Genomic DNA, 24162 nt, shown 5'->3' on the forward strand with positions numbered 1-24162 from the left:
CTGTCCCACCGGCGTCAACGCAGCTTCTTACTGGGAGAGTTGGTGGCACGATCCACGGTGATGATTTGCCTGCGTGGGTGTTCAAGGAGGAGCAGGAGGTCATTTCGCAGTGTTTATCTGACAGCACAGTAATGAGGGGGGCCTGAGGGTGGAGAGTTCATCGGGCAAATTTCTTTGCAAGCAGATAAGACTGATTGATTGGTCAGAAACTTTACATGAAGATAATAAAGCTTTGTCAAAGCGGAACCTGCTTAAGCAACACACACACACGAGCTTATTGCTTTTCCATCATGTCTGTCACGCTGAAAAACTAATAAAGATGGTGAAGTTATCTGTTCATTCATGGAAAGTGCAGCGCTCATCTGTCTGAGACACCGCGCGCTGCTGCCCCCTGCTGGCGGATCCGCGCTGTTTCAACTTTCATCCGCGGTTTGCTTCAATACGTGACCACTGTTGTCCCACAGTGCTGTCATATAGGGCGGTGTTTTTAAACCTTTTTCAAGCCAAGGTACACTTTTTTCACTCACAAAATCGCAGGGCGCACCACAAACTAACAATGATTAGAAAAAATCCCTATGTAAATAATATAAAGTCCATCTTGCTAAAGTGTCTTGAATAGAAATCAGACAAACAAAAGAGAAAGGAATTTTATGATCTTTCACAGGCCTGGGTCTGTCTGGATGGACACAGAGCGGCTTTTTAGACAAATTCGGCGAAATAGGATAATTTTTCATGGCACATCTGATGATCTCTCACGGCACAGTGCTTGAAAACCCTGATCTAGGGCACTGTTTCTCAAATGGGGGTACGCGTACCCCTGGCGGTACTTCAAGGCATTCCAGGGGGTACATGAAATTTTTTGATGACATATCTTGTGTTTTCTTTAAAACATTCTTACATATTATATTTAAATATTACTGAAAAATCACAAAGCCCACCTCAAACCAAAATGTTTTTAAATGAAAAAAACAACAACCCCATATTAATAAAAAAAAAAAAAAAAAAAAGTCCACCTCGTCAAAGCCTCTTGAATAGAAATCAGATAAACACAAGAAGTAATTTTATCTTTTACTGGGGCCTGTTTGAATGAACACAGACCTGCTTTTTAGACCAATTAGGTGAAATTGGGTCATTTCTCAGGGTACACCTGATGATCTCTTGCGGCACACTAGTGTGCCATGGCACAGTGGTTGAAAAACGCTGACCTAGGCTTATGGCTTAACTGAGCCATAAATGCCAAGCTGCCCAGATCAGGCCCAAATGTGTCTGCAGTCTGTCACATTTATAAAAATATTTTCCATGAAATGGTAAAACATCTGTTTCAGCATTTGATGTTCTGTTAGGAATAAAACATGGGCTGATCAGATCAAATGGTTGTATTTGCTGTAATTTTACACAGCATCCCACCCTTTTTTTATTGGAACTGGGGTTGCACAACAGCTGAATGAACAGTTTCATCCTCATTGTTGGTTCCAAATTTATTGGCAGTTCTCCAAGAGTCACTTTGCACGAATAGCTTGAGGTTGAAAAGCAGCAAGGATGACATTTAACCCTGCAAAAGACTGAAGCTGAGGGTTAAACTATCCCGCTGCTGAGATCAGAAAAAACTTTATTGCACTGCATTTTTGGTGTCTTGATACAAGCTTAAACAGTGATGGTGGAAGAGAGCCAAAGCAAAAAAAAAAAAAAAAGAGCCTCATTTGTGTATGAATTTCATTTTAAATTATGATTTATAAAGACTAAAACTTTGTCCTCAGACACAGAAGGGCAGGAAGGATACAAAGTGTTTTAATGAGCAAGATGTCAACGTATTGTTCAACTTACTGTTCAGGTGATATGTCAACTTGGCCTAAAAACAATGGAGTGGACTAAAATCACAATTCTCAAGTGGAGGCCGTCCAAAGAAAACATGCAAAAATACATGAAAAACAACCATTTTCTTCCTTTTTAATAAAATAAAAAAAAAAAATCCAGAGATATCATACATCACCTCAGATTTTCATCTTTCACATTAGAACCCAAATTAGAGGAAAAAGGGGAAGAGATGACTGAAAATGACAGGAACAGAAGTAGTAAAGTTGTTTTTACATCTTCTCACCTTCTAACACTTTAATGTCTGTCACGTTAGCGACAGGTTGCTATGCCGATTTATCACCAATACAGGTACTGTCAGAGGAGATCCCTCTGATGGATGTGCTCATTTACACTTTTTAACACGCAGATGGAGCCGTTGGCAACAAACACACGCCTCCGTCTTCAGGCTCAGGGTTACCATGGCAAATCACATCAACAACTGATTACCATCAAGAACAGTTACACCGATCTATTGCGGAGAGGGAGATGATTGTGGTATTGCTCAGGTTTACCCATGTCAGACAGAATTACTGTAAAAAATAAAGAGTAGCAGTGTATTGGAAAAGGAGCGCAACACACAATCTTTACAGCTTTTATTCTGTGCTACAAAGTGCTCCATAAGAACAGAGAGGATTACATATTTTCCCAAGTTGAACCCGGAGCTGTGAGGGAAGCACATTCTGATCAAAAAACTGTTCACGTATGAGGCGAGTCGCGTCCTTGCAGGCATCAGGCGTCTCACACAGTCCACCGCTGATCGGCGGCTTCCTGGAGCGACCTTTTCCAGCAGATACAACTGTGGTCGCTGGATGTCCTCAGCACCTCGTCCCGCTCAGCTTCCCACACATCAGATCCACTAAGACGCCGTGTGACAGCTGTGTCCTATTCTCAGTTAAATTAGATTTAAAACAAGGGAACACAGTATGTGACAGGTGAGTCAGAGCAGCACAGCCAGACTCCAGTGTCTGCCATCGCCGTTATTGATCATCGCAGAGGAAGCCAGAAGTCTGTGCATCGCTTTTCTTTCGTTTAACGACTTTTTATTTTCATGTTCAGCATGGTTGTAGACTCTGTTAAAAAAGTAAAACTGTCATCTTCACCGCCCTCCCCACCCCCACCTCCCCCCTTACCCACACACACACACACACACACACTCAACACACACTCAACACACACACACACAGTCCTGAAATTCACCTATGCGGGAGAGAGCCAAGCCATGCCAAGTCAGACCCGATTTAAGCCGAGCCCCAACGACGAGACACCCATTTCTGCTTCCTGTGTTCGGCTCTACAAAATGGCTGCCAGGCGTACCACAAGGCTCCGTGCTCGGCCCAATTCCTTTTCCGCATCCGCCGTTGTTCGGTCGCGCTCACATCTCGTTGGCTAGCTCCTCCGTTTCTGTGGAAACGTCTCCGTTTGCGATCTTGGTGTTCTCCTCGTAGCCGGGGGGCATGAAAGCTAGCGTGTAGGGGTAAAGCTTGTGACACTCGGCACGATACGTCTCCGCTCGTTCCTTACAGTCGCCCAGGGCGCCGCTCCGGAGACATTCCAGGACCTCGGTACAGATCTGAAGGGAAGAGAATGAAATGGGAAACAAGCCTCGTTCATTTAACTGTTTTTACGGCAGAGTTTAAAGTTTATTACAGTGAAGAGTAAAATTCAGCGATTCGTGCTGCTGTCCATGTAAAACTGTAACATCATCATTAATCATCAATATCCATAATGCTTCATAATGAGCTGAAATGACTCACTTCAGCCTGTTTTCTTCATTTTATTTACATTAAAAGTTGACAATGTGAGACTATTTTGTCCCAGAGCAGCTCAGGTCCAACATGTATACCTGTACGGTTCTGTTGTCCAGCGACTCGTCCAGGTCAGTGGCCAGTTCCGCTGCTTTTGTTTCCGTCGACGATTCCAGATACGCCATCATCTTAGCAGCTGCAGGGAGAAAGTAGAGCATGAGTCTGAAGGAAGCTGAGGAAAAAATATGTGTCTGTGCTGAAGACGACAGAGGACACTTATGGGTCCTCTGGGAGACGAGTCATAGATAGGGATGCACCGATACCAGTATTGGTATCAACTCAATACCAAGCATGGATACCACACTAGTCAAGCTGGCGCAGATGTGTTTGATGACATGCTTCAGACATGTTTTAAAAGAAATAAATACCTTGAACGTTAAAATGTGACTTTTTTTGTTACACTAAAACAGTGATCCTCACTTTAATTCAACAAGAGTCGCACTCAATATACTAAGAGGAGAGCCACCCCCCCAAAAAAAGTGTTCCCACGCTACGTATCCTGCTACGTTGCCAAATCAGTTACATTCAGCCTTTTATCCTAAATACTGCACGCAGTAATGGCGTTGTGATGCAACAGTATGTGGTGAAAATACAATAATGCCTCCAGAATGTGGGTGTTTCTTTTTCAATATAGATATGGCGCTACCAACGGAGCAGCTCTTTGGCGGAGTTCGGTGCAGCTGAAATCAGCCAAAACTGGCAACTCTGACAGGGTCAGTATTGTTGTTACGACAGCAAAGCAAGCAGCCTGCAGCTCTTGTTTGTGGAGAGAACTGCACCGTTGAGGATCATTATGACTTGTTTAGAAAGATTTTCAGAGAGTCAGTGGCTGCTTCACGAGTGGCAAGTCAAGAGTCAGTGAGACGCATGCGATGAGGAACACGGCACTTTGTTTCAAAACCACACTTTTATAGTTGTATTTAGGTAAAATGTGCCAAATGAAAATAAAAACTTGAAAATTGAAATTGTTAGATCTGTAATGTTGTTATATTTGTAATAGTGAGGTAACTTCAGAAAGGATGGATCATTTATTACAACCTAATGAAATCTTACACAGTTATAACAGCAATAATAACCATAGTCACAATAATGTTCACATAAACAGATTTCGTATCAGCAAATATCGCTATCGGCAGATATTGTATCGGATCAGAACTCCTTAAAAGTGCATCCCTAGTTATAGATGGTGTTAATTAGGACAGAGTAGAGATCAGGAAAGAGCCACACAGAGGTGATAGTTACTATATTATGTTTGCATTAAGCGCTTGAAATAAATTCAACTAAATGAAAATGAAATGAAAAATATTTAACCTAATGATAATTATAAAATCATGATTATTTCTCTGAGAATCGCATCTCTATATAAAAGTCCCCTCAGAAAATTCTTCATGCATCTCAGCTTTCATTGTCACCCCAACGCTAATTTTTGCATGATCATGTCTGTCTGGCTTGGTAGAAAACATGTTATAGTTTCAGAGCACGTAAGTGTTGCGCTGGAGCGAAGTGTGTGCATGTATACATGAACAAAGACGCTCACCAGCCAGTCTGTGCGGTATGGAGTTGGAGTGCTTGCTGAGGTAGGCCTGGTTGAAGCTCTTAGCGTTGCTGTCTCCAAACAGCCGGGTGATCTCCTGCTTCAGCACCGTCCTGACCACCTCCGGCAGCTCCTTGCTGTCCGAGACTAAAACGCAGAAGAGGGAAAAGACAGAAGAGATGAGGATGAGACGAAGGGAAGCATTTAAGAAAAGAGATGTTGGACTGTGTACTTACCTCCTTTAAAGAAGCGCACAAGACACTGATGCAGCCACGGGTGGTCGCGGTCGATGGCCAGTGCCCGCTTCACTGACTGGAGCATCAACAGGTATTTTTCTGAGAGGAGAACAAAGGTTAGAAACTTGTCAACAGAATGAAAAAAAGTAAAGTTTGATTTAATCTCTTAATCTCTTCAAACCTCTCCTGAAGTAGATCTCAAAGGCCATAAGATGTGTGTCGATTTTGTCTTTGACCAGTTGTTTGAGAGGCATCAGGAACTTGATGGCTTCTTCCAGTGGATTTTCTACCTGGTAGCGGGAAACGGGAAGGACACGAGAGAGAGAGAGAGAGAGCGGGAGAGGGAGGGAGAGAGAGAGGGAGAGACAGAGACAGAGAGAGAGAGACAGAGAGCGGGAAGGCGTAAGGGAGAGACAGAGACAGAGAGAGAGAGAGACAGAGAGCGGGAGGGAGAGAGAGAGGGAGAGACAGAGCGGGAAGGAGTAAGGGAGAGACAGAGACAGAGAGAGAGAGAGAGGGAGACAGAAAGACGGCGAGAGGCGAGAGAGAGAGACACAGAGAGAGAGGGAGACAGAAAGACGGCGAGAGGCGAGAGAGAGAGACACAGAGAGAGAGGGAGACAGAAAGACGGCGAGAGGCGAGAGAGAGAGACACAGAGAGAGAGGGAGACAGAAAGACGGCGAGAGGCGAGAGAGAGAGAGAGGTAGAAAGACAGACAGAGTGAGAGAGAGCGAAAAGACGGCGAGAGAGAGAAAAAAAGGAGATAAAGACAGAGAGAGAGAGAGAGAGTGAAAGAAAGAAAGAGAGAAAGAGAGAAAAGACGGCGTGAAAGAGAGAAAGAAAGAAAAAGAAAGAAAAAAACAGACAGAGAGAAGGGCGGCGAGAGAGAGAGAAAAAGAGATAGAAAAAGAAACCAAGAGAGAAAAAGAGATAAAGAGAGAGGGAGAGACAGAGTGAAAGAAAGAGAGAAAGAGACAGAGACAAGATGGCGTGAGAGAGAGAAAAAGAAAAAGAGTGAGAAAGAAAAAAGAGAGACACAGAGAGAGAAAGATGGTGAGAGAGAAAAAGAGGAGATAAGGATAAGAGATAGAAAAAGAGCGATAGAAAGAGAAAACGTGAGAAAAAGAGAGGGAGACAGAAAGAAAGAGAGAGAGAGAGAGAGAAACATACAGGAATCAAGCATCACGCGATCAGACTGGGCCGATTTGCCGGCTTCCCACTTTCCCCGCTGACCTTCACCAGTTTGTCAGGGATCAGCTCCTCTTTGGGTCCTCCTATTTCCTCGTCATCATCTTCTTTCTTCTTCTTCTGGTTCTTCAGCTGTTTCTCCTTCTCGGCGTTCTTCTTCTCCTCCTCGAGCTGGGCCTTCTTCTGGGCTCTTCGCTGTTTGTTCCTCAGCTTCTTCAGTTCTTTGTCCGAAAGATTGGCTGCAGAAAGAGACCGAGGGAGGCGTTAGATCGGGTCCGGATGTGCTGCTAACGGTCCAAATGGGAATTCCTCTGACCGGTGTCGGCCTGCAGCTCTTTGCTGTCATCAGTCAGAGGATTGTCGTGGAGGCTCAGGTAGATCTGGATGGCCGTAGTAGCTGCTTTGTAGTAGAAGGGATGCATCCGGAGAACATCTTCCAGCTTCAGGAGGTCCACGTAGGAGCGCAGCGTCATCTTCCTCATGCAGTAGGTGTGGAAATCAAACTGGTCGTCCGTGATCTCCACAAAATGCTGCGTTAAGTCACAAAATAAACATTTACAAAAGGCTTCATGCAGGCAAGAGAAGAGTCTCGTACAAGCATGCAGCTTTATCACAAAAACATTCCTGATAATAAGAATAAAAAGTCACCCTTTCGATTTCGTGGCACTTCTTCAGGGCTTCTCCAAACTTGTTCATGGTTTTGTATGCTAGCGCACATTCAGTCTGGAACCACATGCACTGCATCTCGTTCAGGTTCTCCACTGCTGACGCCCCCTCCTGACAAAACAAGACACCTCTGAGCACATCATCCAGCAGGGACAGGCTCTGCTTTCCAAGGCCGGATTATCCAACGGGCATTATGGGCAGGGGCCCAGGGGCCCACGCCCTCTCGGGGCCCATGTGGGGTTCTTGTAAGGCAAACACCAGCAGTTTGGACATGAAACAATATGTACATAAAAGCCGGATAGTTACACCACAGTGTTTAGTGTAATGCTGTTGGTACCACTGGCTGAGAGATGTTAGAAATGTCGTTTCACAATTCACAATTTCCACAATTTTATGGTGTGGAACGGGGCCCCTGGAACACTCTGGGCTCAGGGGCCTGTGTACTTTTAATACGGCCCTGCTGCTATCATACGAGCTTAATCCGTTACTCCTCAGGGTCTGAATTAAGGAGATCCTGCAGACCACACCTCCTTAGTTGCTGTTTTTTTCCTATTTCACAAACAACACTTGAAGAAGTCAGTGTTGTTACACTTTGTGGGGATTTTTCTTCCTATAAAAAGGCAACATGAAACACAGGTATGTTTCTGGAAAAGTCCTGCAAATGCAATAATTCTGTACAGCTGAAGCTCTGCAGGGAAATCCGTCAATCAAGGGACATTAATCTGTTTTTAAGCGTCTCCAAGTAAAACTATGACGCTCGATCAGCACGAGGGGAAACACACACATGCATTTCATTCAGGTGCACATATAAAACTTAGCATTTGCATCATGTAACAAGAAAATATGGTTTGTCCAGTTTCTTTTCAGAAACTTAATTTAAATATACAAGGCTGTGACGAGCAACGCACATGTATCAGAGATATGTGATGAGTTCTGCAGAGCTTTGCGTCTTCCTTTTCCAGTTTCATTTAATCTTTACATTTATACTGACAGTCCCGGCTGAACAGAGCAGGGTCGGCTAAATTCTTTATTTAGCTGGTGTTTAAATCAAAGGAAGATCCAGGCTTTTTTAATCAAAGATCTGAAACTGCAGAGGAAAAAACAGCAGAGTTTATTTAGAGCGTATTCAGTAATTTGGAGTAAAAAGAAACAAAACCATCTGTAACATAAATCAAGTAGCATCGTGTTCTTTTCCCTCCGTTCAATCCTTTGTGTTGGACACCGCGCATTGATCACATCTGTGATTGAGAAATAACACCCAACACTCAATTTAACCCTACAATAACACCATAAATTAAACATATAAAATAAATATTTCATCCTGTTTAAATCTGCAATGTGGAAAGTTTGCAAAAACAATTCATAAGTCAGCTCCCAGCTGGATCAATCCTTTGTGAAGGGATGCAACAGCTCGAGTTTATTTTTGACATTTAATCCAGCAATCAGCATGCACATAGTTTTTTCTCACCCGTGTGAACTTGGAGCACATCTCCTCTGCCTCTTTGATCAGGCCTGCCTTCAGCATGTACTTGGCACACTTGGAGTTGATGAACCTGTCAGCGGTGTCCAGAGCCTGAGCCTCATCCATCCACTGGGCAGCCTCTCTGATATTCCCAGCATGCTGCAGGACAGGAAAAGGTCAACACCCGAGACAGCAGCAGTGCTCCTCTAAAAATGGTAAACAAGGCTCTGGACTGCAACCTAAACTTTGTGGAGCGCAGCTAACTTTTTTCCTTGGTCACACAGATCTGCCTAACTTTCCCGGGGTCTAGGTGAAGGACTTGACTTATCTCACGTGGAATGTCTGGTAATGTGGGAATAAACACAGAGTTCACACACTCTGATAAAAACACCTGGAAAGCGGTGGGTGGTCTTCCATCCACAGAGGAAGACTGTGTTGAGTGTTGGTTTAGAATCAAGACTGGTGTTTTAACGTTTCATCCTGTGCCTTCTTTTCTTAAAGCTGGGGTAGGTAATGTTGGACAGCAGGCAAGATGTGAAAGTGACGCCCTGTCTTGGCTACTCCCCTCTGGTTTTGATCCTTGTGTGATCCAAGGCTTTTTTTTTTTTTTTTAAATTTTTTTTTTTTTATTCGCAGTTTTTTCCACCAACGGGACGAGGCAAATAAACCGAACCAGGTCAGGGAAATCCTTCCTGCATTTTCTCAGCCATGTTTGCCTTCAGAGTTTCTTCTTCACTACTTTGTATTTTCATCCTAACACGCTATTTATATGCAGGGTGTGGCTATCAGTTCTGTTCAAGCATTTAATTTATCTACCTAACATTTGTGCTTCAAGTAAAAGCAACGTTTTTCTAAACTTCCCTGTTGTTACTAATAACTTAGGTAACTATAAGCTGCAGCTACATGGAGCCCTTTGAATTCAACTGAATGTCCAATCAGAGGAAAATTGCTTCATGTAAACATGTCAGATGATCCAATGGGCCTTGACTGGAGGAGACTTTCAATCCCATCAAGAGAGGTGGTCATGATTAGATCAGCTGGGAAATATAACCACATCTACGTTCAGCTTTAACCAGGTGGGGGTTACGTGACTGATGAGCTTCAGGGAAGACTTGAAAAATGGCAGCAGCAACACAAAACGGGACTGTGGTTTCAATCATTTTAAATCTGTTGATCATGTTAATCAGCACCTCCAATGGATGGATGGACGGACGGACATACGGACAATCATGTAAATACCCCTGTTCTGATCACTTTACCATCCATGGAATCTCTGATCACAATGACTTCAATCAGATGGATGAAATATTTCTACAAATATTCACAGCCGTCGATGTGCAATGATTAGAAAAACAATTCTCAGGATGTGCCCTGGTAAATGTGCAGATCTGCAGCGTACAGTGCATTACCTTGTATATCTTTGCTTTGATAAGGAAGAGTTCGATGAGCGTGGGCGTGCTCTCAATGGCTGCATTGATATATTCTAGAGCCAGCGTCTGCTGGCCGATCATGTCGTAGTGCTGTGCGAGGAAGTACTGCACCCAGAGCAATGTGGTCGGAGGCTCTTCCTTGCCGTCATCTGCAGAGTTAAAGCAAAATCTTTCCTCAGCTCTCAAAGCAGCAGATAACTGCATCAACGTGATCATCATCAGATGACCTCCTCACCGTTCTGGCTGAACATTCGGCAGCTTTTTAAGGAGGTTTCATAGCCGACCACATGCTCCTCTATTATTGACACCTGTAAATGCCAAAGAGAACGTACATGAAGGGAGCATGAGAATTATTTCATTTACAGCATCTTCTGAGAGATTAAAACATCAGAAATCTCCATCATCAAGATTTACAACATTTTTGTTGACTGTTCTGTAATAAATGCTGATAATTTAAGATGTAAGTGGGAACAAGATGTGCAGATTTCCATTTATGGATTAACTTTATGAAATGGACTAAGTGATGATTTAAAATTATGTAATAATATTATTCAGTTTAAAAAAATTTACAAGCAATTGTTATTGGATAAATATAAAAATGAAGAAAATTCATAATTTATTTTGCTGCTTTAAATTTTGCCTCCTGACTGATGACCTTCAGTATGTAAACTGTGTATATAGCCATATAAATGTGTAAAAACTGTAGATAAGGAGTAGTATTTAAATAAGCCTTGGGCTTCCTTCTGCTCCTTCTCAAACAAGGTATAATGTTACACAAATGTGCATCCTTGTTTTGTATTGTATATGTGTTCGAGATAAATAAAGGTAAGTTCATTCATAAATGTTTTCATGAACTAGTTTTATTTGAGATGATTCACAGGATTTATTACACTCCAGAGAAATGACATAAAATGAACTGTGAGATGTCATTTCTTTGCAGCGTAAGAAACAAAAATACATTTTGTTTTGTGATGAACTACACCAATATTGGAATTCTACTACTAAGTAGATGTCTCAATGTTTAGGTATTACTGTCTGTCACCACGTTTATGTCTTTTGGTAACTATTGTGTCTGGAATAAATATGAACACAGATATATAGACCTTGCAAAGTTGGCTGCTAGGAAATGTTTAACTTTGATGTGGAAAGAACCAAAACCGCAAGTATTAGTTTATTGGTGAAATGAGCTCTTTACACTGGACAAGATTTATTATAAGAATAAAAAGGCAGATCCTCATAACTTTAACAATATGGCAATCTCATAAAATTTGACTTTAAGAATTTTCTCAAGCCAATGTAAGACAAAGTGATAAAACTAAGACCTGAGCGCAATGTGATGTTTTTTTCTTTTTAGTTTTGTTTTATGTGGGTCTGTCCCACCTTTGTTTGTTTCGTAAGGATTGTTAGATCATGTTATCCTGTTTGTTTTTGTTTGTTTGGAGAGTATATGTTAGATTCTCTCTAATTTAATTTTTTTTTTATTGTCATTAGTGCTGTTATACTTATCAGTGTTATTATCTAAACAAAATTGTAAAATAGGTTCTTACTCTCCACCCACTCATCAGGAAATATAAACGCCACTATTTACAATTAAGGTATTTTATTGAGTAAAATATAATCTTAAAATGTTTGGTAGGATTATAAAACCTGTGAAATACATCATGATGTTCATGGATTTTGAGTGTGTTGAATAGGTTGTTCATTTTTTCTTCTGTTTTATGAGATGGAGAAGTGGAGATGTGGGACGTTTTGTGTACCATTAATGTATGTCTCTCTGGTAACTTAAAGTATAATAATATTTAAAAAAATAAATATATCTCCACCTTCAGCCCCTCACCTTTTCTTTGTCGTTGTACAGTGATTTGAGTGTAGTGAAAACAGGCGGACAGCCTTTACTGAAATTCATCCTCAGATACCGGTCCAGGCACTCTCTGAACTTTTCACCTGAAAGATCACAAACAATGAATCCACAACTTCATACAAACTGTGAAGGGGGGGAGCTGGGATGTGACTACTAGAGGTTTTAGAATGAATACAACGTGGACATTTTGGTCAAAGGATGATCAGACCTACCAGTCAGGAAGTTGAGGGGCAGTCTGCGAGGAACGAGTCCTTTGGGAAACTTCTCCCAGGCTTCTTCGTAGATCTTGTGTCTCTCCTCTACACTGCCTGAAAAAAAAAACACACAACAAGAGTTAAGCTGCAGTTTCTGCAACCGCTGTGGTTCCTGATGACAAGTCAAGCGGTTTTAGAATAGAAATACCTGGTTTCAGGGCTTTCTCCAGTCCGTGGTAGTAGGACCAGTTCTCGGGGTTCCTCTCCTGCAGACGTCGGTAGACTTCTGTTGCTTCGTCCAGACGCTCCAGCCTCAGCAGCAACTCTCCTGCAGAGACACGAGAGCATTTCCAAACTTCAGAGTCCAGCCATTAATCTAAAATTGCACAACTATGTAAAAGAGTTCAAATGTAAAGCAGACTTATGCATCATTTACAACATGAAGGACATTTTTAAATGTTAACACATCAACTTACATTTAACAATAATAAATCTTTTTGCCATCAGAGAGAGGGAAAAAAATCTGTCTACAGTCATAAATCTGCGGTTTCCTCCAAAGAGCCTTTGGCGTGCCTTAAATGCCATCTGTCTCGCAATTTACATGAGACTTTGTGGCGTAAAAGGAAAAACTCTGATAACGGTGCAGATCTGAATAACTGTGTGTAAAATGCAGGATTTGGTCGTTGTTTATAACACACGTGGAACTCCTGTTTTCATGCTTCTTCACCTCCTCCGCCACATCACAATGAGGAGAAAGTGTAAAGTGTGACTCTGAAAGGACCCACCTCGTGTCTCCTCCACTGCCAGCTTATCACAGATTTGCTTCTCGTAGTTTGAGAGATGCTCCAGGGCTTCCTTGTTCAGACCTGCTTCTCTCAGTACCTGATTCTGGTACAGCAGCAGCTCGCTGTACTCATAGTCCACCTTGTCTGGAGATGTCTGGACACAAGACGCAAAGAAAGTGTGAGTTTTGCCGATGCAAAAACCGCATTTGTATCGGCAACCCTGTCCACGTATCAGAAGAATCATCTCACACCCCAAGGGTCTCTTAGGGTTTCTGCTTGAAACTGAAAAACCCCCAAAAATTATTTTTCTGCTATTACAAAATCTGTTTAAAGCATCTTGGTATGAAAACAAAGCTGACATTTAAAGATTTAATCAGAGGGAGAAGCATCAACACAGATGCTGTGTTACAGTAAATGAGGATGGAACATGGGTAAAAATTAACTATTTTCTCTTTATTTACATTTTTTCCACAACAGTATATAAACTGTTTAACTGATATTGACATTGTCTGTATGTATATACGTATGTGTATGTACATATGTATGTATAGGTATGTATGTATATTTTTCTTTTTCTTTAATTTGTTCAAAATAAATTAACTAACTGATCTATGTGAAATGTCATGGTGCTGAGGTTTATGTCATTTGAAAGATAGATGTGTGTTGCTCAGTTTGACAGATTTTCGCACCGAGCGAGGTCCTCGTTGTCTCATGAGGAATCCGGGACACAACTAAGCACTTCTTCTGCAGCGCAGACTTACTTTAGGGATGCAATTTTCTGTTGAAGTCATAAAAAAAAAAATGGATAAACTCTGCAAACAGGTGGGGATCTGTGAAAGATACTCATGCATAAACACAGAAATGTGTCTTTCCTGTGCAGCTGGATTACAAGGGACTAACTGCAGCTTCAATTAACCCAATTGCATGACTGAACCTTTTTAATTGTGTGAGCCTGAAAAATTACGCTGATGGCCTCATCATCTCACCAGTCATAAACTCCCAGAGGAAACTGGGTCTGCTATTTTACCATCAGCTGGTTGATGACCTGGGGGGAAGTTATGTTAAGCAGCAGTGAAATTGATCATAAAAAATTAAAAGAAAGTTAATATTAAATTCAGAATTTTATACAAATTTCATTAAAGTTGCAGTTTGCAGAGGGCAACGGTGTCCACTGAAAGCCTCTTAAGACATGAGGACTCTTAGTTGGATTGGAAAAATAACTTTGCTGCCTCCAAAAGAATCATAAAAATCAGTTAAAGGGAAAGTTATCTACTGAACTTAAAGGCTGTGCATAATTAGTTTATGTACAAACCCACTCTGATTTGTTTGATCCTTTAGAACAAGTCGTCAGATCTGAGTGGTCATCCGGCTGATCGCTCATTTTAAATGGAGGGAAAACTCCAGACAGTGCAGACCCACTATTTATAATGCAGACTGACACCAATCTGAATGTAATCGGACAGGAAATGGGGATTTGAGAGGAAACAGTTCTCAAAGGAAACTGAGAAAATGAGTTTTTCTGTAAATGTGGTTTAATCTTTGTCCATATTTTGTCTTGCAGACTTATTTACCTGTTCTTTTAACTGCTTGTAGCTCTAACTGTGTTTGGTGGTGATTGAAGTTGTTAAAATGAGCTTTAAGCAGAGATTATGGACAATCTGAGGATACCTCATACGTATATATTTATATAACAGACCTGACGTTACATCCCATGACACCAGATGTGCTTAAGGTTAACCCTTTGCTGACTCCCTCACACATGCCAGAGGAGTGAAACTAAACACCGCATCAGTTTGTGCTCACACACACACACACACACACACCAAACCAGTGATGCAGAATCAGCCCACTATTGGCAGCGTCGTTAGTTGGAGTGAATTCTGCTATGCCAGCTCGCTCTCAGACACACAACTTGTGCAGCCTCTGTAACTACTTCCCTCGCCAGCTCAGAAGTGTATCAGGGGCAGATCAGTTTAAACCCCCTCCCCATGAAGCTCTCTGAACTTCCACACGCGACGTTGATGTACAGCGAAGACACATCAGCCCTGGCTAGAAGGGGATCAGTGAAAAGCCCGTGTGAAAAACTCTCAAAGCTGCGGGTCTGGTTTTGTGGTGTTCAGGAAACTCTAAATTAGTCTTTGTGTTTATGGGCTTGTCTTCCACAGATGGTACAAAGAGAGGAAGCAGACTGGTCTTATCGGGAGCAAGCCCAAGACAAAGCTGGTGAGCTACACCGCTGTGAGCAACACTCGTGTAAAAACAGATGAAAAACCAGACGTAAAATGGATTTAAAAATCACCAACTTGTCGGCCACAAACATGAAGACTTCAAACTTATTATTCATGTTACACACAAGTTTGTAGTTTGCAGAGACCACAGCACACAAACTGTGTGTTTGAGTGTGTCTGCTGCATTTGTTTTCCTCCAAGATTTGGAAGTGATGATGGGAGAGTCTGACCACTCGTTCTCCAGTTCATCCCAAACATACTCAGAGGGGTTCAGGTCTGGACTTTGTGGTGGCCAATGCATGTGTGAAAATGATGTCTCAAGCTCCCTGAACCACTCCTTCACACCCTGAGCCCGATGAATCCCGCTATTGTCATGTAGTAATATGGCCGTACCATTAGGGAAGAGAGAGAATCCATTGATGGATAACCTGCTCAATCAGAACATTGCAACCTAATTAAGCCCCTCCCACTATTTATTCCCAATCTCTCCAGTTCCCTTCACACATCTTATGAAGAAATGTTACCTTGTTATTGAGACCAACATGTTTAGTTCCAGTCAAAAGACTAAGGCACACATACACGCAAACAATAGAAATAATAAAAACAAGACAAAACAAGCCCCCAAAGGAAAACAAACAAATGTACAACAAATACACAAATAAATAAAGGGACATATGTTTTTACTTTCACTAAACCGGAGTTTACTCTTTCTCCAGTGAAATAAACGGTGTGATCACTGAATACCATCATCTTTCCAGTCCTTCCAGTTTTTATTGATGTGTTGCACAGTTCTGATGCCAGATTTTGTCGTTTCACATGTCCTTCGATGCCAATATTTTGACACTTAAAACAGATTAACATCTTGTGTCTTCTGACAGATAAATGAGAAGCTGCTTCCTGCATCTGCCAGGGTTTATCAGCTTCTTGCAGCTGAAACATCGTCATCAATGCAGTAAATATCTAACAGGAAGAAGTTCTTATTTACTGAATGGTGACTTTTTCTGCTTCGGATGGGAAGTGTAATGATGGCTTCAATGGAAGTGTGTTGTTGGGTCTGACCTGCTGTGTTTTCCTGAACTCTTCGATGATCTTTGCTGCCATTTCATAGTCTTCCAGGAGGTGATAAGCGATGGCATAGCCGATCCAAGAGGCCCGCTGGGCTGGACGCAGCTGCAACAGCTGGTACCGCGTCTCCTGCGGCAAAAGATGACAGGTTCATTTCCTCATGCCTAACAGGGGGGTGGTAATATGCTATTAAAACCCAACTTGTCAACCCGAACCATCAATTTGAGGCGGGGGTGTGCTGAAGCACAGGGTGAAGACACTGGATTTTTGCTGACCACTGACATCAAAGTGCAGCTAGCTGGCTTGATCAAAGCTAAAATAAAAAGCATAATGCCACTTGCTTCAGAGCCCCTCCCTTTCCTCTCATCCACATTTTTAAATCCTTTCCCAACCAGACTTACATCCTCACCTTCCTCTCCCTCAATCTGACTCCCCGACTGCCAAGAGGGATGCTATGAATTTTGAAGAGACAAACCTGATGTCTGCCTGCAGATTTTTGTCGTGCCTCTCCGGATCATGCAGCAGGTGACCGACAGGAATGTGTGAAATCAGTAAAGTAGCTGATTCTCCGCCCCCCGTCCTCTTGTTCCCACAGTCACCAGGTTTTTAAAACAACCCACAGACCCCCCTCAGTGAGTCCTCACCCTGTAGCCTTCCAAGTCTCTCATCTGGATCTGTAGCAGCGAAAGGTCTCTGAGGATCTGCAGGTTGTCCTTGTCCCACTTCAGAGCGTTGCGGTAACACTTGATGGCCTCATCGTACTTCTTGTCCGAGCGCTGCAGTAAGCCATAAACATGCCAGCCTGGGACAGACTGTGGTTAAGGAGCACACACTTTTGTTTTAAGAACAAAAAAAAAAAAAAAAAAAAAAAAAAAACTAAGAACACACACAAGCACCCCCTTGACAGATATTAGGACATGCAAGGAAACTTATGAGATCACAGGTTTCACAGCCGCTCTAATAACAACAGATACGACATAATTCCAGTAGAAACGTGTTTAGTGGCGACTGCTTCCTCAACTTCACTGCCCTCAAAGTAAAAATAAAAACAAAAATAAAGAAAAAAGAAAATACAGAAAGTGAAAGTTAGGTCAAATTAGTAGAAGAAGGTAGATTGTAAAGGCTTCTAATGTCATGCTGCGATAACAGGACTGATTTCAGTGATGCAGAATATCACGATAAAAATGGAATCAGTTGTAAATATTGTGGGATTTGCTCAGAGAATCGTATCTGAGGAAAAGGTATTTTCCCATCACATGTCACCTGCGCTGGCAGGAAGTCCTTCTCAGAAAGTCAGCGACCTCAGAGACCAACAGAAACCAAACATTATCCAAGAAATTCTACTCTTAGTGACTCCAGAAAACTTTAAAAAGCTGCTTCTGTTTTAGGTGTTACAAACGAGGAGACAAAACAGGGACATCTAGCAGACTCACTCTCCCACAGAGCCAGCTAGAGGCCATCCTGAAGGAGAACCGTGGGAAAATATCAGTACATGTAGACAAAACTATGTGTAGGACAAACTGATGTGTATTAAATAATAAAATACATATAAAGACACTGCAGCGCCTCCATGCAGCTTGTACAGGTTCCAAACTCGGCCTGGAGCCCCTTTGGTGCAGCTCACACCTCCATATCTCCACCACGTGATTAGACACGTCACCCCTGGGAAACGTAATCTTACACAGTAAAACAAAGATTTAAGGGAAAAAACTAAAGAGAAAATACAGACTTCGGGTAAAAAATAAAACAAATCTGGAAAACCAAACAGATGTCATCGAGCCATGGTCTAACATTAAAAGCAGTGATGCACCGCCAGACTGGTGGCTGTCTCTGAAAACGGGACAGATCACTCCCTTTTACGTTCAAGTTACTAAAAATAACAAAAAAAAAAAAAAAAGGCTAAATCAGCTCATCAACGATCATTTCAGCAACACGTCACAGCAGAAGCTCCAAATGAGAAGCAGCTCAAACGATTACAGCACCATGTGTCTGCTCACAGATACTATGTGATGACTTTAGAGGGGCTAAGGCTGAGATAGCACTTATCTGCTGCATATCTGCAAAGATTTCACTCTGAATCACAGACAGCCGTATTAAAAGGATGCTTCACAGCCACAAAGATCTCTACTCTAACGTGGTGTCTGGAGAATCACGCAAGCTTTCCAGCTGCTGAATAACACATCTCCTGCTTGCTGTACTGTGTGTAAGGATACAGACGTGGCTCCTAAGGTCGTTGCGCAAGCCTCTCCTCACCAGTTCGTATGCTTCCTCCTTCTTCCCCAGACAGTTCAGGGTCAAGCCCTTCATTGCCAACGTCTCTGCAGCAAGAAAATGATACGGTAGATGGTGAAGAGCACGTTCAAACAGGATATATTTTCCCTCTGTCAACACTTTTTGCCGCTTACCTCCATGTTCTGCAAACTTGGGGTTTGACAGGATTTGTTTGCAGAACTTGAGCCCATTTCTGTATTGTTTGTGCTCGTAACATCGCTGTTAAAGGAAAGAGAAGACATTAGGCTAAAGAGGCAGAAGTGATTCAGGCATCGCAATGGGTCAGATTTTACTGCAACTAGTTCAACAATACAAGATCCACTCGATGTGACGAGAACAATTCTGTAAGCATGTATGATAGCACAAACTTGTTTCTCACTTGTGTTGCAAATTTTAAGCGAGTTCGCAACAAGAAAGAGCAAATTCAAGGTGGTTGCAAACAACATGATCATGTGATCTCGTGTACATAAAACACATCTTCCCACAGATACTAAAAAAATATAATCAAAGATCAGATTTCTACCACAACATAAAAAAAAAAAAAGCTCTGGCATGGACACATTTCAAGTAACAAGCCGTTGGTCCCAAAGCTTTATTTTAGGACACTGTTGCACAAATGGTGCACCACCTCTGCTTTTAAGCTGATTAATATCAGTTAGGCGAGACAGTGTGTTCGTGAGAGAGGAAGAGCTAAGCTGGCAAATGGCATTTTGTTACCCCACCAACCACTTCTCTAAATATCGGGGAATAAAAGAAAAGAATGAGAAAAAGAGGATGTCAACTTGATACAGATGCCAAAACTGGTGACAGGTTTTTAAAAAAAAAAAAAAAGCACCATCAAGACAGACGAAAGGTTACTCCAGCTGAAGACACATGGAGGATCAGGGCATGGAGAAAACCTGCTCTCTACCTGAACTCTAACTTGACTATAAAAAAGACAAACAAGGGACAAAAAGAACCAATACATAAGCTCCTGCTTTGGGCACAAATCCCAATGACTGCTTACAAAAGCAACTGGATCCAATTTGTGCTTGATCGTCACTGGAAATCCAACCATAAAAACATGGAATGAAACATGAGCCACAAAGTTTGGAGAAGATGGTATGAATTTAGAGAAATTATGCGAAGAATGTGTCAACCTTCCTCCAAACTGAGTCAAGCTGAAGTGGGTATAAAACACATTAGAACACAACCAGCTAAATCAAAAGCCTCCACACAGACGTGTTGCTTTTGACGTTTCCACCGTACAGCCTACATTCTCATCGTTTTTAGGCTGTTAGTTCTCTGAAATCAAAAGGTTTAAACAAGAGATAGTAATGATTTAGCTCAGGCAATAAAACACAATAACATTGTCAGGAATGTTTACAACAAATGTCAGTTCAAGAAGTCAGGCATTTTGCAAGCATCTGTGCATTTCATGTAAATTTAGTAACATTAAGATCACCAGCTGTGCTTACCCAGCATGTTCTTTACCAAAATAACTCAGCCTGCCGAGTCTCAGAGAGAATCGGTTGGAGCATGTGGCTCAAGGCTGCAGGGCTTGCAACAAGGAGCCGAGTGTGCCAACGTCTGATTCTGATAAAACATTTCAAAGTGTAAAACATTGATGCTGCATTTGTACTATGGTGAGAGGAAAGCAGCATTTTGGTGAAGCTTTTCACTGTATCCAACTATCGGCAATGGATTTAAGTTCAGGCATTTCTTCTGCGCACCTTCTAATCATAAAAATCTAAACATCTCTTGAGACGGGACAAAATGTTGAATTATAAACACATTGAACTACGAAAAAAAAAAAAAAAAAAAAAAAAAGGAAAAACAAGGAGCGTCATAACCTTTTGAAAAACGTGAAACTGCAGCAACTTTGCAATCAGGCTGTTTTAACTTGTCACAAAAAGCTTCGTGGAGCTTGTTTCCTTATGCAACAATTTAATGTTTTTGTTTATGCATGTAACTACCAGAAAACTGTGTTTTCCAAATTAAAACTGCACTTTAAATGTGTGGGTTTTTGTTTTTTTTGTTTTTTTATAGATTAGTGATTTTTCTTTTAGTATAAACCAGAAAAAAAGCTGCATCACAACAAGCTTGTGCAGAAGCACTATCACTGAAAATGCGCACAGTAGCATCCACACTGAAAGGATGAATTGTTCACCTCGATGGGCTTTTTTACGACATGTTCTCTACACATTAACGCTGCTCATAATTTTTGGAAACAACATACTTCAGTTGTGTGATGAACTTAACATACACTGTCCCACTCCAGCAGATTAGTAAGTACAACACAAAGAGTTCCCAGGATGTGTGGACATGCTGCTACAGATATGAGTAAAATATGAAATATCTGCAACTTTAGTTTCAAGACTTGAATCCATCTCTTTCCTGGCTTATCATATCTCAAGACACTTACACTCCAGAGAAGTTTACATGTAAGTTGTTGCAGCACTGTTTACACAAGCAATCATGCCTGCATGTTATCTACTTGGCCAGAGTAGTGTTTTTCTTTACCCAACAAATACTACAGTCTACTCTTAAACTGATCCAGCTAAAGGAAGAAGTACCCTCCAGCAGAAAAGCCATTATCAAGCGCTTATAAAAACAGCTATTTAACTGACATTAATAATGCAAAGTCCAACTTTGAAAGGAAGCTTGGAAAAGTAAAGACTCCCCTGCTTCCATACCTGACCAGAGCCAGAAAAAAAAGGAGTCTTAAATGTTGCTTCATTGCATCGACCAGGACTGGAGGAGGGCGAACCTCGGCCCTCATCCAGGGAGATTTTGATGTCTCCCTGCTCAAACACACCAGATTAAAATGAATGAATTGCTGTGCAGATGTTGATAAGCTGATATGAATCAGGTGTGCTGGACCAGGACACATGGAAAACCTGCAGGATTCTGGCCCTTGTGGACCAGGGTTTCACATCCTGGCTTGATGATACCAGTAACTCTTTTCCCAGTCAGCTCCAGAAAACAACAAAATCCACAGTGATGTCAACATCCTTAAATAAATTAAATACATGTGGACTCCATGATGCAGTGAAGAAAAAACATTGCTGTCTGTAAAAGCGAGAGTAACAGATCTACTACGATCCAACAGGAAACCATGCCATTTATCGGTCTGACAACCGCCTGGATAACTCCTGCCTCCATCATGGCAGCACACCTGCCCACTGTCCACTTAAACTTCGGAAAAGAGCTTGATCACTTGTGTGAAGAATAAAACTGAAAGGTGTCCTATCATCATCTAGCTGAGCTACAACAAACTCCCACAATCTGATTTACGCTTAGTATAGTGGTATTCAACTCGGTCCTACAGGGTCCGCAATCCAGCAGGTTTACCGTGTATCTCTGCTTTAACACACCTGAATCAAATTAAATAGATCAAACGACCTCTACAAACATTTTTTCCACCTCTTAGTGTTGAAAACTTTCTATAGAGAGACAGCAAAGAATAAAAAAGCTCTCGGTGCAGCAGTCTACCATAGTTCAACTGACTCTCCTCCTTTGCTAACATGCTAAAGAAAGCATACGTTCCATGAAAATGTGAGTTGCAATTTTAAAACAAAATAAAAGCTAAAACGACACCAATTTCTGCAAACTGCCTTACTCAGCTGGTCTAGGATCTTCCAATCAGTAGATTTAGCAGACACTTGAGAAGTGATTTAAATCAAGGAAGACTAAAATGTTTACTTAAGATTTCTAAAGTAAATCTTAAAACAACAAAGGATTGCTTTGATTACTCATGATCCCTTAGGTTTTTAATAACATTTTAATGCTATAACACAAACTCAAACTGCAAGGTTTTTGCAATTACTAAATCTAAGTAGATGAAATGCCATGTAAATAGCTGCCATGGGTTACTTCTTTGTTCTGGGGCGTATTTTCCTTTAATTTTATGCCACTATTAATTTCATATTAGGAGCAATAACACCTTATATTACTATCTCTTTGCTGTCTTATTGGACTGGATTGCAATTAAATGCATGATGGTGCTCATCAAAATGCAGTCTAATCTCAAAACAAATACCTGACACAAGTAAACTATAGCAGTGAAAGATACAAATATTGTAGACATATTAACAGATAGATCATTTAAAAATCTTGGATATATCTTCAAATTGCCATTAATCCTGAGCTAATCTAAATATAAACTATTAAAGCTCACAAAGTTTCACAGAAAATTATGCGTTCTGTAGGTAAAGTCTGAGATTTTGTGCTAGTTTGTGAAAATTGAGCCAGGGCGTTTAGTAGCGCGGTCCAAAGCCGTAAACAATACACTAGTGTGAAGTGTAGCAAATGCTTTTCCAGATCAGGTGCAGGTCACAGATTGTGACTGAATGCCATTCCAATGTTCAGATAAACATCTTCCTACCACCAATAACAAAAAGCCCCTGCCTTCCAAAAACAATTATGTTTATCTGACCTGGCTACTGACGTATAAATGGTCACAGCCCACAGTGGTTCCTGGAAAGTATGTTACTAGATGTGCCAGCTGTGACGTTGAACAATGCACATCCAATAAGCATGGCAGGGCTGAGAGGACTCAAGTTGACAAACTGAGAGCAAATGGAGCTCATTTACTGTTGCATCCATAAAACTGCAACTAAATTACACAACTCTCCTGTATTATATACAGCTTAGCTGCAAGTAAACAAGGATTTTAGCACACAGCAGAGATACATGGCTTTGTAGCAGGCCTGAGTCAGCTGCAGACTTGCTGATACAATCACACATGTCCCTCCCTTGCTTCCTAACGTCGTAACATGTGCACAAAGTTGGTTTGACCCAATCGATTCGTGACTAATAAGAGTGACAGTGCAGGTGGATGTTGGCTTAAACAGGCATTTACCAAGCTAACTAAGTTAGCAAACGTTAGCTGATTAAGAAGCGTGAATTGGTCAGAGAGCTTTAGCACACCTTTGTTGTGGCACAAAACACACACTCTGGACTCTGCATCCCACTTAGAAGTAGAAAACCACCACAACTTTAAAGATAAACACTTGTGAAGTCTGAAAAGTACATGCTAACACAAGCACACCACACTGTCATGTGGCTAGCTAGTTAGCATCCGAGGAGGCTAGCGATAACTTGCTGTTTGCATGACAAACTGCTGGCCTGACTATTTGTCAATGCTGATCATTTAAAACTGCACCACTGTGCTTTAGTAGACAACAATGATTAAATAAGAGAACATCTTGTCGGAAATCAATGTGATGAAGATGACTATTTAGCATTACAGTGACAGCGCATATCTGGGCCGAGCTAGCGAACCCATTCAAAGATGCCATTTTCGCTAGCTAACTTGTGCTAACTAATGCTAATGATAACAACCGGGTAGCTTCGCTGGCTATCAGGGGCCGCTGGATGAGCTTTAAAGCCCACTGGAGGAGCTTTAAACTCGGCTGCTCTGGTCGTGCAGCTCTTTAAAGACAGATTTACCAGAATCCTCTTGAAGAGAGCGTTTTCTTTCGGCGGTAAAGTGACCGTGGGCATCGTTGCAGATGGGATCAGCTTCCCTCTCCAGCTCAGCACATGTAGCTAAAGTTAGCCTGGGTAGTCCAGACGAGTCGAGTCAAGTGATGGTGGCTG

The 24162-nt window shown here is 41.7% G+C and overlaps 1 protein-coding gene across 1 annotated transcript; it reads right to left on the bottom strand.

Moving 5' to 3' along the window:
• Nucleotides 1-2989: 2989 nt before the first annotated feature.
• naa15b (N-alpha-acetyltransferase 15, NatA auxiliary subunit b) lies at nt 2990-24162 on the bottom strand. Its single transcript, XM_079264442.1, has 20 exons — nt 24013-24162; nt 18714-18798; nt 18522-18626; nt 16953-17110; nt 16303-16437; nt 13016-13169; nt 12439-12558; nt 12249-12344; nt 12013-12119; nt 10411-10483; nt 10155-10324; nt 8752-8904; nt 7266-7394; nt 6934-7147; nt 6663-6856; nt 5611-5719; nt 5430-5528; nt 5197-5340; nt 3698-3795; nt 2990-3424 (listed from the first exon to the last, which is right to left on the bottom strand). Exons 1-20 carry the CDS (start codon nt 24064-24066, stop codon nt 3227-3229), a joined length of 2595 nt encoding a protein of 864 aa, XP_079120568.1. The 5' UTR covers nt 24067-24162; the 3' UTR covers nt 2990-3226.

The sequence above is a fragment of the Telmatherina bonti genome, assembly GCF_933228915.1.
Source record: "Telmatherina bonti genome assembly, chromosome: 3".
NCBI lineage: Eukaryota > Metazoa > Chordata > Actinopteri > Atheriniformes > Telmatherinidae > Telmatherina > Telmatherina bonti.